This window comes from Lolium perenne, chromosome 4, assembly GCF_019359855.2.
Source record: "Lolium perenne isolate Kyuss_39 chromosome 4, Kyuss_2.0, whole genome shotgun sequence".
In the NCBI taxonomy this organism is placed as follows: Eukaryota; Viridiplantae; Streptophyta; class Magnoliopsida; order Poales; family Poaceae; genus Lolium; species Lolium perenne.
Window position 1 is genome coordinate 275,699,071 of NC_067247.2, and position 20,745 is coordinate 275,719,815.

General features: G+C 44.9%; 1 protein-coding gene across 1 annotated transcript in view; it reads left to right on the forward strand.

Annotated features, from left to right (window-relative positions):
- Positions 1-763: 763 nt before the first annotated feature.
- The window catches only part of LOC127347642 (uncharacterized), a 31,402-nt gene continuing 11,420 nt past the window's right edge, over positions 764-20,745 (forward strand). Inside the window, exons 1-4 of the mRNA XM_071818161.1 lie at positions 764-946; positions 19,663-19,798; positions 19,870-20,154; positions 20,250-20,619. Of these exons, the coding sequence (XP_071674262.1) occupies positions 764-946; positions 19,663-19,798; positions 19,870-20,154; positions 20,250-20,619 (974 nt within the window). The remainder of the gene's footprint in view (positions 947-19,662; positions 19,799-19,869; positions 20,155-20,249; positions 20,620-20,745) is intronic.

Here is a 20,745-nt window from a genome sequence, read left to right on the forward strand (position 1 = left end):
TCCGTGAAGCACGGCGACGACGTCCGTGCCGAGGCTGCCGGCGTGCAGCGTGGCGCCATCAACACCACATCCGTGAAGCACGGCGACGACGTCCGTGCCGAGGCTGCCGGCGTGCAGTGCGGCGCCTTCACCACCACACTTATAGGGCGCGACGACAACGCCCGGGGTTGCCGGCGTGCAGCGTGACGCCATCTTCAACTCCACACCATGTCACCGACGACGACGTCGAGGCTGCCGGCGTACAGCCTGGCACCATCACACCGATGACGCTGACAAGACCAATGGAGGCCGTCTTCATCCGGGACAAACAAGATCAGCTCCGTCGACGCGAATGGTCTCACCGGAGCTGTCTACAGGTAGCCCATGGCATGCACCGATGATGCCAGCCGTTGCAGAAATGCACGTTGTGCCGCCGAGATGCGACACCAGCAAGACCACTGGCAGCGGACGACGTGCCAAGTTGGTACACGGCGGCGGCGAACTATTACACGCGCCCAAACGACGGCAGTTGAGCCACTTATATCCGGAGGCCGGAGACGGTGGATGATGCGCCGAGCACACGCCCTGGAGCCATGATGCAGAGACCTGGTGCGGCAGAACGGACGCCCAACTTGAAGACGGAGGTCGCCTATCGGCAGATGTCAAGCACGTCGGCAACATGACGTGTCTGGCAGTGACCCGATGCCACGCCATGATGCACATCAAGCAAAGCTCTCCGCGACGCTGACAAGGCAAGCTAGCCGTCGCGCCGACGATGCCAACCATGGCCTTGGAGGTCCTGCTCCTCGACGCCACCACAGGCCGCTGCGAACAAGATTGCCTCCGTCGACGAGGACGCCGCTGCTGGAGCTTCCATCTGCAGCCCATCGGCGTGCACCCGGTGATGGTGAACTTGGCCCTCATCGAGCCCATCGACGCCCATAAACGCACGTGCGCCACCAATGTGGTGCCAAGACCTCGCCATCGTGATCACCACAGAGACCTCCTTCGTCATTATGGAGCCGACGCTGGGGCGGCGACACACCATGCGCGATAGGATCTAGGTGGACATCATCATTGTCGCCAACACGGTGATATTACACATATACACCCCACATCGTCAACACTGATGCACACGGCTGGCCCGGTGCTTACGCCAGTGGGCAGCCGAGCGCTCGTATTCATCTCCAGCGCGGTACAACGCCCACCCATTGCGAGCGTGGTACGAAGAGAAAGGGAGGCATCTCATCTAGCTACAGATGCCCGCGTGACATACGAGAAGGAGCCATGCATAAAGCTCATGGCCCTTTGATCCTAATAACAAGGTATATATGGATACATTGATTAATTAATTTACCACATGCAAGTCGTGTTGTGTTATCAGGTACAAATAGCCAAATAGCTAAACTCAAGCGGACGTATGCATCACCGTACGAGGTCCCTGTGCCGATGTCCGGAGATCGCTTCATCATGGACGCCGAGGATTCGGCTCCGTCCCACCCACAACAAAGCTTGACATCAACGCGCCTCGATCGCCTTCAACGGAGCTCCCGTCAAGGACTACACCGACCCCAGCTCGAACCCAACAAGTCAAGATGACCATCAGCCGATGCACATCTTCATCAACCCGTACCACACACGGACGCCAACTACATCGACACGAAGATCGTCTTCATCGACTCTGTGACAAGGCGGCGAGGGCGCCAACTACATCGGCACGCTGCCCTTCTTCTAGCCGAGTCACACGACCACGACATATTGATACATCTCCAACGTATCTATAATTTGTTATGTTCCATGCTAGTTTTATGACAATACCAACATGTTTTATTCATAATTTATAATGTTTTTATGCATTTTCCGAGACTAACCTATTAACAAGATGCCGCAGTGCCAGTTCCTGTTTTCTGTTGTTTTTGGTTTCAGAAATTCTACACAGGAAATATTCTCGGAATCGGACGAAACAAAAGCCCACGGTCCTATTTTCCACGGAGCCTTCAAGAACACCGAAGAGGAGAAGAAGAGGGGACGCGAGGCGGCCACACCATAGGGGGGCGCGCCCCCACCCCTGGCCGCGCCGCCATATGGGGTGGGCCCCTCGGGCGTCCCCCGACTCTGCCCCTTCGCCTATTTATTCCTTCCGTCGCGAAAACTCTAGTACCAAGAGCCACGATACGAGAAAAGTTACTGAGACGCCGCCGCCGTCAACCCCATCTCGGGGGGTTCTGAAGATCGCCTCCGGCACCCTGCCGGAGAGGGGAATCATCACCGGAGGGCTCTACATCACCATGCCCGCCTCCGCACTGATGCGTGAGTAGTTCATCCTTGGACTACGGGTCCATAGCAGTAGCTAGATGGTTGTCTTCTCCTCTTGTGCTATCATGTTTAGATCTTGTGAGCTGCCTATCATGATCAGGATCATCTATTTGTAATGCTACATGTTGTGTTTGTTGGGATCCAATGAATATTGAATACTATGTCAAGTTGATTATTGATCTATCATATATGTGTTATTTATGTTCCTGCATGCTCTCCGTTGCTAGTAGAGGCTCTGGCCAAGTTGATATGTGTGACTCCAAGAGGGAGTATTTATGCTAGATAGTGGGTTCATGTCTCCATTGAATCTAGCGGAGTGACAGCAACCCCTAAGGTTGTGGATGTGATGTTGCCACTAGGGATAAAACATCAATGCTTTGTCTAAGGATATTTGTGTTGATTACATTACGTGCAGTACTTAATGCAATTGTTTGTTGTTTGCAACTTAATACTGGAAGGGGTGCGGATGCTAACCCGAAGGTGGACTTTTTAGGCATAGATGCATGCTGGATGACGGTCTATGTTCTTTGTCGTAATGCCCTAAGTAAATCTCATAGTAGTCATTATGATATGTATATGCTTCTCTATTTTGTCAATTTCCCAACTGTAATTTGTTCACCCAACATGCTATTTATCTTATTGGAGAGACACCACTAGTGAACTATGGACCCCGGTCCATTCTTTTACATCTGAAATACAATCTACTGCAATCATTGTTCTCTGTTGTTTTCTACAAGCAAACATAATTCTCCACACCATACGTTTAATCCTTTGTTTTCAGCAAGCCGGTGAGATTGACAACCTCACTGTTAAGTTGGGGCAAAGTAGTTTGATTGTATTGTGCAGGTTCCACGTTGGCGCCGGAATCACTGGTGTTGCACCGCACTACACTCCTTCACCAACAACCTTCACGTGGTCTTCATCTCCTACTGGTTCGATAAACCTAAAACTCGCTGTTGTACTCATCATACCTTCCTCTTGGGGTTCACAACGGACGTGTGCTTTACCGTCACAAGGAGCTGCCTCACGCAAGCAGCAAGCTTTTCTGGCGCCGTTGCCGGGGAGATCAAGACACGCTGCAAGGGGAGTCTCTCACACCCAATCTCTTTACTTTATTTATTGTCTTGCTTTATTTTATTTTCTGTCTTGTTTGCTTTCTTTATATCAAAAACACAAAAAAATTAGTTACTTGTTTTACTTTATTTAATTCGGTTCTGCTTAGTTTATTTTTATTACTGCTAAAATGAATACTCCTGAAAATACTAAGTTGTGTGATTTCACTAGCACAAATAATAATGATTTTATATGCACTCCTATTGCTCCACCTGCTACTACAGCAGAATTTTATGAAATTAAACCTGCTTTACTAAATCTCGTTATGAGGGAGCAATTTTCTGGTGTTAGTACTGATGATGCTGCTGCCCATCTTAATAATTTTGTTGAACTTTGTGAAATGCAAAAGTATAAGGATATAGATAGAGATATTATAAAACTGAAATTGTTTCCTTTCTCCTTAAGAGGAAGAGCTAAAAATTTGTTGCTATCTTTGCCTAAAAATAGTATTGATTCATGGACTAAATGTAAAGATGCTTTTATTGGAAAATATTATCCTCCTGCTAAGATTATATCTTTGAGAAGTAGCATTATGAATTTTAAGCAATTGGATAATGAACATGTTGCCCAAGCATGGGAGAGAATGAAATCTTTGGTAAAGAATTGCCCCACCCATGGACTAACTACTTGGATGATCATCCAAACCTTTTATGTAGGATTGAATTTTTCTTCAAGGAACCTATTGGATTCAGCTGATGGAGGTACTTTTATGTCCATAACTTTGGGTGCTGCAACAAAGCTTCTTGATGATATGATGATCAACTACTCTGAATGGCATACTGAAAGAACACCTCAACGTAAGAAGGTAAATTCTGTTGAAGAAACCTCTTCTTTGAGTGATAAGATTGATGTTATTACGTCTATGCTTGTTAATGGTAGATCTCATGTTGATCCTAATAATGTTCCTTTAGCTTCATTGGTTGCTCAAGAAGAGCATGTTGATGTGAATTTCATTAAAAATAATAATTTCAACAACAATGCTTCTAGGAAAAAATTTGGTAACAACTATAGGCCATATCCTTCTAATAATGGTAATGGTTATGATAATTCTTATGGTAATTCTTACAACAATAGTAGGAGTGCACCCTCTGGTCCTGAAGTCATGCTTAATGAATTTATTAGTACACAAACTGCTTTTAATAAATCTGTTGAAGAAAAGTTTGGTAAAATTGATGTTCTTGCTTCTAAGGTTGATAGTCTTGCTGCTGATGTTGATCTTTTAAAATTGAAAGTTATGACTAATGAAGATAGAGATATTAATTCATTTGCTACAGCAAACGTTATCCAAGTTCGAATTAATGACAATATTAGAATGATGGTTGAATTGCATGCTAGATGGGAAAGAGAGGAAAGAGAAGAAAAACTTGCTAAAGAGAATAATGTAGCTAAAGTTTGGACTATTACCACCACTAGTAATGTTGATGCTTCACATGTTGCTAAACCTCCTACTATCAATGGTAAAATAATTGGTGTTGGCAATGTCTCTAATTCTACTGCAAAGCGTGCAAAATTGTCTGAAACTGCTGAAACTGTTTGTGATAAAAGTGCTGAAATTTTTCAGAATGCTGTAGATCAGAATGGTTTAGATTTTGATAGTTGTCATATTTCTGAAGTTATTAAGTTCCTACAAAAACTTGCTAGAAGTCCTAATGCTAGTGCTATAAATTTAGCCTTTACAAAACATATTACAAATGCTCTCATTAAAGCTAGGGAAGAGAAACTAAAACTTGAAGCTTCTATTCCTAGGAAGTTGAAAGATGGTTGGGAGCCCATCATTAAAATGAAAGTCAATGATTTTGATTGTAATGCTTTATGTGATCTTGGTGCAAGTATTTCTGTTACGCCTAAGAAACTTTATGATATGCTTGACTTGCCACCTTTGGAAAATTGTTATTTGGATGTTAATCTTGCTGATAATTCTATAAAGAGACCTTTGGGGAGAATTGATAATGTTCACATTACGGTTAACAATAACCTTGTCCCCGTTGATTTTTTTGTCTTGGATATTGAATGCAATGCATCTTGTCCTATTGTTTTGGAAAGACCCTTTCTTCGAACTGTTGGTGCTATTATTGATATGAAAGAAGGAAATATTAAGTATCAATTCCCTCTTAAGAAAGGTATAGAACACTTCCCTAGAAAGAGAATGAAGAAGCCTTTTGATTCTATTATTAGAACAAATTATGATGTTGATGCTTTTTCTCTTGATGTTACTTGATTTGCACTTTCTGCGCCTAGCTGAAAGGCGTTAAGGAAAAGCGCTTATGGGAGACAACCCATTATTTTACTTCTGGAATTTTTGTTTTATATTTGAGTCAAGGTGCTTGTTACTACTGTAGCAATACCTTTGTATCTTTATTTTCATGTATTGTTGTGCCAAGTAAAGTCTCTAATAGGAAGTTGATACTAGATTTGGATTTCTGCGAAGAAACAGTTTTTTAGCTGTCACGAATTCGCGTTTTTCTCTCTGTAGAAGAATCGTAAAATCCTGAAAAAATCCATGCGTGATCCTCAGATATGTACGCAACTTTCATTATTTTTGAGTTTTCTGATCTGAGCAAGTTAAGTGCCTCTAAAAAATTCGTCTTTACGGACTGTTCTGTTTTGACAGATTCTGCCTTTTATTTCGCATTGCCTCTTTTACTGTATTTGAGTGGATTTCTTTGCTCCATTAAATTTCAGTAACCTTGGGTAATGTCCAGAAGTGTTGGTAATGATTGTGTCCTCGCTGAACATGTGAATTTTTGATTATGCACTAACCCTCTAATGAGATTGCTTTGAGTTTGGTGTGGAAGAAGTTTTCAAGGATCAAGAGAGGAGGATGATATGGTATGATCAAGAAGAGTGAAAAGTCTAAGCTTGGGGATGCCCCCGTGGTTCATCCCTGCATATTTCAAGAAGACTCAAGCGTCTAAGCTTGGGGATGCCCAAGGCATCCCCTTCTTCATCAACAAACTTATCAGGTCACCTCTAGTGAAACTATATTTTTATTCCGTCACATCTTATGTGCTTTACTTGGAGCGTCTGTTTGTTTTTATTTTTATTTTTGTTTATGTTTGAATAAATTCGGATCCCAGCAATCCTTGTGTTGGAGAGAGACAAGCTCCGCTTTTTCATTTGAACACTTGTGTTATTCATCTTATTTTAATATTCATGGCGAAATCTAAAAGCCGCAGCATTTGTACTTGTTGTTATTTGGTTGGAAACAGAAAAATGCCTCATATTGTCTTGAATAATTTGATACTTGGCAATTGTTTTGAGCTCTCAAGTAGATCATGTTTAAGCTCTTGCATCATGCAGTTTAAATCTATTCGTGGAGAACTACCGTAGAGCTTGTTAAAATTTGGTTTGCATGATTGGTCTCTCTAAGGTTGATACGTCTCCAATGTATCTATAATTTCTGATGTTCCATGCTTATATTATGATAATACCTACATGTTTTATTCACACTTTATATCATTTTTATGCATTTTCCGGGACTAACCTATTAACAAGATGCCGAAGTGCCAGTTCCTGTTTTCTGCTGTTTTTGGTTTCAGAAATCTTACACAGGAAATATTCTCGGAATTGGACGAAACAAAAGCCAAACTTCCTATTTTCCACGGAGGGTTCCAGAACATCGAAGGAGAGTCGGAGGCGGCCAGCAGGGGGCCCACACCACAGGGCGGCGCGGCCAGGCCCCCAGGCGCGCCAGCCTATGGGGAGGCCACCCCCTGGCTCCTCCGAGGCAGCCCTTCCGCCTATATATTCTCTCCGTCGCGAAAACCCTAAAACAATCAGTCATATTCCACGAAGAGTTACGTAGCCCCCGCCATCGCGAAGCCAAGTTCGGGGGACAGAAGTCTCTGTTCCGGCACGCCGCCGGGATGGGGAAGTGCCCCCGGAATCCATCTCCATCGACTCCATCGCCATCTTCATCGCCGTTGTTGTCTCCCATGATGAGGAGGGAGTAGTTCTCCCCCGAGGCTGAGGGCTCTACCGGGAGCTATGTGGTTCATCTCTCTCTCCCATGGTGTGATATTTATGTGATCATGAGCTTTGTATCACTATTAATCTATGTGCTACTCTAGTGATGTTATTAACATAGTCTATTCCTTCTCCATGATGTAAAGTTGACAGTGTGTGCATCATGTAGTACTTGGCGTAGGTTATGATTGTAATCTCTTGTAGATTATGAAGTTAACTATTACTATGATAGTATTGATGCGATCTGTTCCCCCTTTCATAGCTATTGTTGACAGTGTGTATGCTATGTTAGTACTCGGTCTAAATTGCAACGGTCTATTATGCACTCTAGAGGTTACTTTAATATGAACTCCGGATTCACTCTCCACGGTGTGACGGTGACAGTGTGCGCATCGTGTGTGATTCCTTTATGAAGTTGTGGAGCTTGTTTACTCCGGCTTGAGGGTGCTCTTGTAGCCCTACACAATGAATGGTGTTTGTTATCCAACAAAAGAGTGTTTAAGAGTAGCACAAGTGAGGAGAAGTTATTTATTTATTATGTGATCATTGTTGAGAGTGTCCACTAGTGAAAGTATGATCCCTAGGCCTTGTTTTTAAGCATTGAAACACCGTTTCCAACAAGTTCTGCTACATGTTCGCTTGCTGCCATTTTTATTTCAGATTGCAATTACTACTTACAATCATCCATATTACTTGTATTTCACTATCTCTTCGCCGAACTAGTGCACCTATATATCTGACAAGTGTATTAGGTGTGTAGGGGACACAAGAGACTTCTTGTATCTTAATTGCAGGGTTGCTTGAGAGGGATATCTTTGACCTCTACCTCCCTGAGTTCGATAAACCTTGGGTGATTCACTTAAGGGAAACTTGCTGCTGTTCTACAAACCTTTTCTCTTGGAGGCCCAACACTGTCTACAGGAATAGAAGCGTGCGTAGACATCAAGCTATTTTCTGGCGCCATTGTAGGTAAGGTAAAAGGTATTCACATCCTCCGACTACTAAGCTATTTCCTAGCACTGTTGCCGGTGTGTGAGTGCTCGAAGGTATCTCCTTTAGATTCTGCAATTTTATCTTTTTGTCTCTTGTTTTTATTTTCACTAGTTAGGCTTAATGGAAAACAACAAAAAAATTAGAGATCTTTATGAACTTTATCTTGTATTAGGACATGATGTGTTTGAAGAGAGAATTAAAAAACCCATGGAACTTTGTTTGCAAAATAGTTGTAGCAATGTTATTAGCATGAACTCTTTGAACACTATTATTGCTAATGCTATGGAAGAATTTAAGCTTGGGGAGGTCGGTTTTGATGAAAATGATATTTTTAGTCCCCCAAGTTTTGAGGAGAAAATTTTCTTTGATGATACTTTGCCTCCCATTTATGATGATTATAATGATAGTGGTATTTTGGTGCCACCTACTATGGAGGATAAAGTTTATTATGATTATACCATGCCTGCAATTTATGATAATTACAATGATGGTTGCGATAGTTTTACTCCCACTATTACTAATAAAATTGATTATGCTTATGTGGAGAGTAATGATACTTTTATGTTTGTGGATCATGAAAAACATGCTTTATGTGATAGTTATATTGTTGAGTTTATTCATGAATCTACTGAAAGTTATTATGAGAGAGGAAAATATGGTTGTAGAAATTTTCATGGTACTAAAACACCTCTCTACATGCTGAAAATTTTGAAGTTACTCGTGTTTTATCTTCCTATGCTTGTCACTTTGTTCTTCATGAATTTATTTGTGTACAAGATTCCTATGCATAGGAAGCGGGTTAGACTTAAATGTGTTTCGAATTTGCTTTTTGATGCTCTCTTTTGCTTCAACTCTTATTTCTTGCGAGAGCATCATTAAAATTACTGAGCCCATCTTAATGGCTATAAAGAAAGCACTTCTTGGGAGATAACCCATGTTTTTATTTTGCTACTGTTTTGTTGTGTCTTGGAAGTTGTTACTACTGTAGCAACCTCTCCTTATCATGTTTATTTCGTTGTTGTGCCAAGTAAAGTCTTTGATAGTAAAGTTGATACTAGATTTGGATTCCTGCGCAGAAACAGATTTTTACCTGTCACGAATTTCAGTAGATCTCTCTGTAGGAAACTCGTAAAATGCTGAAAACATTCATGCGTGATCCCCAGATATGTACGCAACTTTCGTTCAATTTGAGCTTTTTCATCTGAGCCTGTTAAGTGCCTCGAAAAAATTCGTCTTTACGGACTGTTCTGTTTTGACAGATTCTGTCTTTTATTTCACATTGCCTCTTTTACTGTGTTTGAATGGATTTATTTGCTCCATTAAATTTCAGTAGCCTTGGGTAATGTCCAGAAGTGTTGAGAATGATTGTGTCCTCGCTGAACATGTGAATTTTTGATTATGCACTAACCCTCTAATGAGATTGTTTTGAGTCTGGTGTGGAGGAAGTTTTCAAGGGTCAAGAGAGGAGGATGATATGATATGATCAAGAAGAGTGAAAAGTCTAAGCTTTGGGATGCCCCCGTGGTTCATCCCTGCATATTTAAAGAAGACTCAAGCATCTAAGCTTGGGGATGCCCAAGGCATCCCCTTCTTCATCAACAACTTATCAGGTCACCTCTAGTGAAACTATATTTTTATTCCGTCACATCTTATGTACTTTACTTGGAGCGTCTGTGTGCTTTTATTTTCGTTTTGTTATTTTCATTCTCTGAATAAAATCGGATCCTAAACATCCTTGTGTGGGAGAGAGACACGCTCCGCTTTTTCATATGAACACTAGTGTTCTTCGCTTTTATTTTTAATGTTCAATGGCGAAAGTTGATCGCTTCACTTATTGCTATTTGGTTGGAAACAGAAAATGCTTCATGTGGTAATTGGTATATTATCTTGAATAATTTGATACTTGGCATATGTTTTGAGCTCTCAAGTAGATAATGTTTAAGCTCTTGCATCATGTAGTTTAAATCTATTAGTGGAGAACTACCGTAGAGCTTGTTGAAATTTGGTTTGCATGATTGGTCTCTCTAAGGTCTAGATATTTTCTGGTAAAAGTGTTTGAGCAACAAGGAAGACAGTGTAGAGTCTTATAATGCTTGCAATATGTTCTTATGTAAGTTTTGCTGTACCGATTCATACTTGTGTTTGCTTCAAACAACCTTGCTAGCCAAAGCCTTGTACTGAGAGGGAATGCTTCTCGTGCATCCAAAACCTTGAGCCAAAACCTATTTGTGTCCACCATATCTACCTACTATGTGGTATTTCCTACCATTCTAAGTAAATACTTCATGTGCTACCTTTAAACAATTTAAAAGCTATTATCTCTTATTTGTGTCAATGTTTTACAGTTCATTAGGAAGTATCTGGTGTTTATCTTTCAACCTTGTCATTTACTTCTGACAGACTTTCACCAATGGACTAGTGGCATATACATCCGCTTATCCAATAATTTTGCAAAAAGAGCTGGCAACTGGGTGCCCAGCCCCAATTAATTAACTTGCATTAATAATTCTCTTCACATGTTTTGCCCTGATCTATCAGTAAGCAACTTAATTTTGCAAATAGACACTCCTCCATGGTATGTGAATGATGGAAGGCACCCGAGGATTCGGTTAGCCATGGCTTGTGTAAGCAAAAGGTTGGGAGGAGTGTCATCAATAATGAAACTAAAAGACATGTGTAAACAAAAGAGAAGAGGGATTATCTACCTTGCTGGTAGAGATAACGTCCTTCATGGGAGCCGCTCTTGAAAGTCTGGTTGATAAGGTAGTTAGAGTGCCCACTACCATTCGTTGACAACAACAAACACCTCTCAAAACTTTATTTTTATGCTCTCTATATGATTTCAAAACTTAAAAAGCTCTAGCGCATGATTTAATCCCTGCTTCCCTCTGCGAAGGGCCTTTCTTTTACTTTATGTTGAGTCAGTTTACCCACTTCTTTCTATCTTAGAAGCAAACACTTGTGTCAACTGTGTGTGTTGACTCTTACATGCTTACTTATTGCACTTATTATATTACTTTGTGTTGACAATTATCCATGAAATATACATGTTGAAAGTTGAAAGCAATTGCTGAAACTTAAATCTTCCTTTGTGTTGCTTCAAAATCTCTTATTAAGAATCTATTGCTTTACGAGTTAACTCTTATGCAAGACTTTTGGATGCTTGTCTTGAAAGTACTATTCATGAAAAGTTTTTGCTATATGATTCAGTTGTTTAGTCATTATTTTTTTGTTAGCAAACTATAGACCACTAGTCGGCAACCCGTGCCCTGCACGGGCTAGTGAATCTTAGGTAAAGATTCATAAATTTATTGTGCAGGTCAGTTTGCAGGATTCAAAATATCTTAAGACATAGAAACACTAGCTATTTTTTATTTTGATAAATAGTTTCCATGTTTTATTCACTGGTTAATAATTATTTATTCTTACTCTTATTTAATGCAAGATGAAGAAATAACAGTAATTCTCAGGCTTTTAACTTAATATTCTTATATGGTTGTGTTGTCTGTATTTGTAAGTCTGAACATGCCCTCGTCATGCTTTGGAGAAAAATCAATCTGATTTCCGTATTTTCATGCATCCATTCAGAAATCAATTGTGCTGTCGATATCCAAAGACCAACTGAATCTTAGGTTGGCTCATGATGAACACGTTGAACTGATAGCTTCAAAGGAAAAGATCAAAGCAACATGCATAATTATTTAGTCAGCTATTCATATTATCTCAGAGCTTTAGCAAATGTTTTGCTACACATGTGGTTTAATAAGATAAACTCATGTTACCTGGGAAAAATTGGAGACCAGGCGCAGATATGAATAATGTAAAGGAGATGCATGTATTGTATGATGACGCGCAAATATGTAGTGATATTTTTTTCTCTACTGGACTCTTCTTTCACCCTTCCGAAAGTATGTTCTTGCAGCAGCCGGTGCTTTCATGTGGACACCGGATTCAATTGCTCGTAGTTGATATTGCAGTCCATGTCCAGCCACCACTTGTATGGTTTGGAACTTCCTGTGCATACGTATGATTCATCGAAATAAAGAACATGTTAGGTATGGCCCATGATCGATACCGGCGTTATGAAGATAGTGATATGTACATGCATACATTATAGACTTGGGAGCAGATATTGGTGTACACCGCAACCATGTTTGATGTTGATGAACAGCGCGCTAGATGGATATCTGAAATTGAATTCCAAACATAGGCCTCACGGTGGCCAGACGCATTGCCGTGTCGAGCTTTGGATGTCGTCCGTGGCGTCTAAGTCCTAGATGGCCAGACGACATACATCATCGAGCTTCAGACGTTGCCGGTGGCTTTACATCCCTGGACAATATATCTAGGCAAGAAGACAATGAGAAATAAAGAGCGAGAAGTGAAAGTAGATCTTCTCACTAGTAGAAACAAGGGCTTTGGTTTTTTGCCCCAAATGTCATTTGCACCGGATTTGGCACGAACCGGTTCGTGGGGAGCAGCCGGCCGAGGGACCTTTTGCACCGGTTCGTGTTACGAACCGGTGCAAATGATCCATCTTTTGCACCGGTTCGTAACACAAACCGGTGCAAAAGGTTCGTCACCAGGCACGTGTCAGCCGAGGAACCTTTAGCACCGGTTCGAACCGGTGCAAAAGATAGACCATTTGCACCGGTTCGTAACACGAACCGGTGCTAAAAGGTCCCCAGCCCTATTTCAGCTCAGCTACCGGCCAAACAGCCCAGCTCACTTCATTTTTGCTAGGAGAAGGTGTGTGTGTTGAGTGCTAAGTTGCTTCTCTTTGGCATGCACATAAGGTGCTCGATGAAATGTGTGTGAGAGTGATGCCGCTTGATTTTACACCCAACAAAAATGAGATGAGGTGCCGGAGCGACACTTAAGCTTTCTTCTCTTTCTTTCCTCCTCGATCAAGGTTTAAGCAACAACTTAACCCTTTCATTTGTACGGTGCTAATTTCCACTATTTATAAATATTATGATGTTTTGTAATTGTTTATTGATAAACTTAATTAATTATTTGATGTAGATGAACCGGCGGCAATGGATGTACGTTGACCGACGTCTACCCGAGTTCAGATCGGGCCTGGAAGAATTTATCCGTGTGGCTCAGGAAAACCCACAGGCGGATGGTTTTATGTGTTGTCCATGTGTTGATTGCCATAACTTGAAGCAATACCCTGAATGGCAAGTCATTCACTCACACCTGCTTTGGAAAGATTTCATGCCCAGCTATAATTGTTGGACCAAGCATGGAGAAAGAGGGGTTATGATGGAAGACGATGAAGAAGAAGAAGAGGATGATGATATGTACCCTAACTACGGTGATACTGCAACAGGGCATGATGAAGATGAAGATGCAGGAGGAGGTGATCAAGATGAAGAGGCATCAGATGAGCCCGTTGATGATGATCTTCGTCGGGCCATCGCCGATGCACACAGAGATGCAGAAACAGAAAACGAGAAGCGAAAGTTAAAGGGCATGTTAGATGATCACAAAAAGAAGTTATACCCAAATTGCGAAGATGGCAACACAAAGCTCGGTGCCACCCTGGAGTTGCTGCAATGGAAGGCAGAGGCTGGTATATGTGACAAGCCATTTGAGAAGTTACTGAAAATAATGAAGAGGAGGTTTCCAAAGAATAACGAATTGCCTGACAGTACGTACGAAGCAAAGAAGGTTCTCTGCCCTCTAGGATTAGAGGTGCTGAAGATACATGCATGCATTAATGACTGCATCCTCTACCGCGCTGAGTATGAAAATTTGGAAAAATGTCCGGTATGCACTGCACTTCGGTATAAGATCAGGCGAGATGACCCTGGTGATGTTGAGGGCGAGCCCCCTAGGAAGAGGGTTCCTGCCAAGGTTATGTGGTATGCTCCTATAATACCACGGTTGAAACGTCTGTTCAGAAATAAAGAGCATGCCAGGTTGTTGCGATGGCACAAAGAAGACCGTAAGAAAGACGAGATGCTGAGACACCCCGCTGATGGGTCGCAGTGGAGGACAATCGATAGAGAGTTCCCGGATTTTGCAGATGACGCGAGGAACTTAAGGTTTGGCCTAAGTACATATGGAATGAATCCTTTTGGGGAGCAGAGCTGCAGTCATAGCACTTGGCCTGTAACTCTATGTATCTATAACCTTCCGCCTTGGTTGTGCATGAAGCGGAAGTTCATTATGATGCCAGTGCTCATCCAAGGCCCAAAGCAACCCGGCAACGACATTGATGTGTACCTACAGCCATTATTTGAAGAACTCTTACAGTTGTGGAGCAAACCAGGTGTACATGCATGGGATGAGTACAAACAGGAGTCATTTAACCTACGAGCGTTGCTTTTCGTGACCATCAATGATTGGCCTGCTCTTAGTAACCTTTCAGGACAGACAAACAAGGGATACAATGCATGCACGCACTGTTTAGATGAGACCCAAGGTGCCCTATTGGAAAGTCCTAGAGGTCCGCTCTTCAATCGACGTGATGCACGTGATGAAGAATCTTTGCGTGAACCTGCTAGGTTTCTTAGGCGTGTATGGGAAGACAAAAGATACACCAGAAGCACGGGAGGACCAGTATCGTATGAAAGTCCCAAAAGACAAGCAAGAACAGGATTACAAGGATACAGGGAGTCGCTTAAGTCCTGCCAGCTACGCTCTTACCAAAGCAGAGAAGGATATCTTTTTTGAAGTCCTTTACAGTATCAAGGTCCCGTCTGGCTTCTCCTCCAATATAAAGGGAATTATAAATATGGAGAAGAAAACATTCCAGAACCTGAAGTCGCATGACTGCCACATTATTATGACGCAGTTGCTTCCGGTTGCACTGAGGGGGCTTCTGCCGGAAAATGTTCGAATACCCATTGTGAAGCTATGTGCATTCCTTAATGCGATATCTCAGAAGGTAATCGATCCAGCTAGTCTTCCAAGGTTACAGAAGGATGTGGTGCAATGTCTTGTTAGCTTTGAGTTGGTGTTTCCACCATCTTTCTTCAATATTATGACACATCTCCTGGTTCACCTTGTCGAAGAGATTGCCATCCTCGGTCCTGTCTTTCTACACAATATGTTCCCCTTCGAGAGGTTCATGGGGGTCTTAAAGAAATATGTTCATAACCGTGCTAGGCCAGAAGGAAGCATCTCCAATGGCTATGGAACAGAGGAGGTCATCGAGTTCTGCGTTGACTTCATTCCTGACCTTAAGTCGATTGGTGTTCCTGAATCGCGACATGAGGGGCGACTAAGTGGAAAAGGCACGCTAGGAAGGAAATCAATGATATGTAGGGACGGCATTTCTTTCACTCAAGCACACTACATAGTTCTACAAAGTTCCACCTTGGTGGCCCCGTATATCACTGATCACAAGAATATTGTGCGCTCAGAACATCTGGGGCAGTCTGAAGACTGGATTACGCATAAACATATGCAGACATTCGGCGGTTGGCTCCGAGAACATCTCATTAATAACAACAATATTGTAGATCAGTTGTACATGTTGGCTGGGTCACTGTCGTTGCCTAATCGACGGTACCTCGGAGGAGGGATCCTCACGAGGGGGAGAAGAAGTAGGGGCCATAGGGCGGAGTGCACACGGGACGGTGGTACGCGAGTTACCCAGCTTCGGAACACCTGCACGATGACAGGGCCTACTGCTGCTTGTCTGATATTATCTGGGCGCTTTCGCGTTGTTACAATGAGTTGTGGTTGTGCCTCTAGGGCTCCCGGGATCCGGCTTATAAAGGCGCACGGATCTAGGGTTTACATGGAGAGTCCTAGCCGGATTACAGATAGCCTAGCTACGGTACAATATCTTGCCGTGCACGTCACGGATCCGCCTTCCATACACGTCGTACTGGATCCGGGTTCCTCATGGGCCTCCCTGGATCCGGGTCACTCCTAGGTCGGTACGGATCCGGCCTGCTGATCCTGGGCTGGACTTCTTCCTTCATGATCAACAGCAACTGGGCCGCCCGATGGGCCACATGCCTCATCACCATCTGTGGGCCACCCGGGCTTGCCGGATCTGAAACCTTGTCGATGGTACACCTATGAAGTATACCCACAACAGTAGCCCCCAGAGTTCTCCGAGTTTCCCCTGCAGTCTCCGTCTTGCTGGTCCATCATGATCTCCGGCAAACGTTGGTAACGCGGAGAAACTTGAAGAGCTCCAACTTTGCATTTTCTTCTTTTTCCAACTTATAGCCGGAAAATGCTCCCATCCCGAGGGACTTCATCCATCGACGTTCCAAAGAACATTTCCGGGTTACTCCCTGCTTGAACGAAAGCCAATCTTATCTTCACAGAATCACCCGGAATCTTAAAAGACTCTAACGGTTTCGGAAATCCTTCATCTTCAGATCATGCTTAACAACGGAAGTTCCGTATTTCCCGCGCACAACTTACTCATTTCCCGCGCTAAAGTTTCGCAGATGCAAATCTTCAACCGGAATTTTCGAGTGCATGGTTAAGTTACCTCCACGTCGTTTGACCGCATTTGACCTAAACACGTGTCATCCATCCAACGGCGCGACCGTTCAGTTTCCACCGTTGGATCCGGATCCCGAATCTCCGAGCGCGGCCTATAAATACCCCGCGGCCCGGTAAAAATTCATTCTTTCACCCCCTCTCACCACATCGTCTTCCTCCTCGCGCCGCGCCGCCCGCCAGATCTTGATTCCGGCGAACTTCGCCCCGGTGAACTTCGAGTGCCGCCGAACCAAGGCTTCCCTCGCTCCAAGATTCTCACGTTTGAACGGGAAACTTGCTCCGCCGCCGATTCGTGGTCACGCGGGCCGATTTCCTTCAAGTTCGGCGACCTCATCTTCCGCCGGAGCTCCGTCGCACCACCGCGCCATTAGCGGTAAGTACGCCGGACTTGTAGAAGACAACCTAGTGTAGAAGATAGGCTTAGTGATCCGGGTACTCAGACACTTTGTATGGGTGCAGCCGGAAGCATGCCACTCGAATCGTCACTTTGCCTTTGGTAGCTCTTCGAGTAGCCCGGATCCCAACCAAATAGAACCCATATGCCCGGATCCTATATCATTCCTGCCACCGTATGTTTCCGACATCAGACTAGCTCAACCTTTTCCGCATCTTCCAGCACCGCTCCAAGCCGGATCCCTACCCTCCAAGAGCTCCAAGAAGAACTCGAGGGACAAGCTCGGATGGCAGCAAAGGTGCAGGAGGCGGAAAACAAGAGGGCGTCCAAGGCCCGGATCCGTGAAGGAGAACGAGGTCAATGGTGGCCTTGCGCAACCACCGACGTGGAGCTTAGAGAGCTCCAGAACGAGGGAATGATCTCCACACACTGGAGTTTCGTTCGTGACTCCGACGCCCCAAAGCCAGAAGCCGGAGAAGTTGTCATGACCAAGGCTTGGGTGGAACGCGGTCTTTCACTCCCTTGTTCGGAATTTTTTCTCTCCATCCTCAACACCTACGGGCTCCAGCCCCACAACATTTGCCCCAATTCATACCTTCTCTTGTCCAACTTCGTGACTCTCTGCGAAGGACATCTTGGGATCCGGCCAGATGTCAAGTTGTGGCAATTCTTTTTCCGAGTGAAGAAAGAAACTAAGGACAAAGCAATGGTGAACTGCGGAAGCATGACGTTTATGCTCCGCCCTAATCGTATGTATCCTCCCCATGATTCACACGAGTCCGTCCGGTACTGGAACGCCGGATGGTTCTACGAGAAGAATGCTCCTGTTCCGGATGTCCACGAAGGCCTTTTCGTCAACGAACCTCCGGAAGAACTTGCAAGCTGGAGCTTCGTCCCTCCACTCGCCCTGACTCCAACCTTGGAGAAAGCTGCGCGGAGAATCTCCTGGCTAGTCCACGACGGACTTACCGGAGCCCAGCTTACACTTAGCTGGTTTTCCCGGAGAATCCAGCCCCTTCGCTACAACGCGCGGTTGATGTGCTCTTACACCGGGGCGGATGATCTTCTCCGGGTTACCCGCCATGATCTTCCGGCTGACTCTCTGAAAAGAAGATTCAAGACGCTGGTGAAGATTCCGAGGGGCCAACCGGTCCCGGAACTGTTCAAGGATATCTACACGAACGATCAGTGTCCTCCGGTAAGCTTCGTTCTTTCCGTTGCTTCAAACTTCACAAGGATAACTCTAACTTCTGTTCATTTTCCTTCCAGCTCAATACTTTGGCGGAGGACAACTTCCGCACCATCATTCGCGTCCCCGTTACCAGCGACACGGCGGAGGAGGCTCCGGAAGACGACGAGGAGGAAGAGGACCAGGCACCCCGCAAGGCGGCCCCTCGACCTACAAAGCGTCCCCGCGCCAAGGCTTCCGGCTCTGAAGCCGGAGCTAGCGGCGAGGCCTCCGCCAAGAAGCCAAAGACGACGAAACCACCTCCGCTTGACTCAAGGAAGGCGGAGCGTGCGCGTCTACGGATGCTCTCGACGGCTGGCCAGGGCACACGCCCCATCATTCCCGGCGCCCCGTGAGTTTCCGAGCATGATGCGATTTTTACTTAGCGAAATTATTTCTTGTCTAAACCCTTTCACTTGTTTGCAGGAATCCGAAAACCGCTGCCACGCGGACCACCAGCCAGGAGCCCATCACGAAGTACATGAAGAAATCTCCGGCTGTTGGTCCCTCTACTCCAGTTCCACCCAGCGCTTCCCACCCAACTCCTCAACCGTCGCCTCCTCAGGCTGACCCATCTCCCCCGCCTGCCGCAAACACTCCACCGGAGATAATTCCGGTTAGCAGCGGGCACCTGGAGGAAGAAGATCCCAAGGCCAAAAGCCCTGCCCAAGAAGAGGCGGAAACACAAGGCCAAGGAGATGCGGAAGTCACTTCCGAGAAGGCTGGAGAGGGTGCTGGCGACATAGTCGTTTTTCCGAAGAACTTCGGAGATCCGGCGGACACCACTTCCACCCCCAAGGCGTATGCCACCAAGTTTTTTAACAAGCTGACTGAGGCGGAGAAGTGGGAACTTGAACAAGACCTGCTCAACGCCATGCTGAACAACGCCTGGGGGAAGCCGGATTCCAGGACATCGGAGATTCAGGACTTCAAGAAAAACATTGGCCAGTTCTGCGATCAACTTATCTGCAAGCAAAAGGTACTCCCCAGTAGCCCCCAAGCATGTAGGCGGAAACTCAAAAAGTAGTTAGCGCTTAAATGCTTAGAGAAAAATTACTTTCGGGAAAGTTTTTTTTTTAGAATGGACCAGTAGCCCCCAAGCATTATGGCGGAAAAGTTCCGGCAATGATGCTTTAAAAGAAACCACTGCTACAGGCGGAAATTTTACTCCTGCACCGTTTAAATTTTACAGGAACAGCAGGCGCTGCACTACGAGCTGCACAAGAACATTGCCCTGCAGCGCCGCGTTACTCTGAGTCAGGCGGAAAATATCCGGACCCTGAAGGATGAGAATGCGGAACTGGCTAAACAACTGGCAGACGCCCAAGGTTGGTTTCCACCTTCTTCGTTATTAACCAAATTCCGACTTCAAATTTGCTGTTAACGTATATTATTATAGGCGCATCCTCCTCCCTTGCAACAGCTTCGACTGAACTTGAGAACCTGCGCTCCTCGTACCAAGAATTGGAGACGAAGCTAAAGGAGGCGGAACTTAAGAGGGAGCAGGCCGAAAAGCAGCTGGCGGAGAAAAACTCCGAGCATATCAGGGAGAAGGGCGAGCTGGAGCTGAAAAAGAATGCTGACAGCGAGACCATCAGGAGGCAGCAAAAGGAGCTCAACGGACTCCGGAAATTCATGGAGACAGCGGAGCAGCACTGGGACTTGCTCAATGAGAACATCTTGGGTATGATATCGGAACCTTGTCAAGATATTTGCTCCGATTCTTTTTTACTTTGCGCTCAAATTGCATGCCTATATCCTGATTATCTTTTTATGTAGAGCCGCTTGGGTACCCGGAACAGCGCCGGAATTTGTTCCCACGAGACGATCTTCTGCAACTCGCGGGTGATGACTGCAAGGATCTCATCTCCGCCTCCCGCAAAATATGCCATAATTTGAACATCAAAAGGAGCCGCACTTGTGACGTGCGCAAGCTTATTGGTAAGATGGACGTTCTGCCGGAGCTGGTGATTGATCTACAAGCATCTTCAGCCCGAGGCGCAGCTGCAATGGCCTTGACCATGTGCCTAGCACATACTCCGGGTCTTGATCTTGATGAAGTGACCACGGGCGTTCCTCCGGATGCGGATGTCGGCGAGCTGCTGGATGCAGTGAGCGGCTACGACACCCGCATCGCGCGCAGGATCCGGCACGAGGAATTCTACGACAAGGTCGTCCTCGCTGCTGACGAGGCCTTAGAAGCGGAACTTTTGAAGGATCTCGACGCCCAGGCTCGACCTGCGGAATCCGGAGCCGAGTTTACCTGGACCAGCTC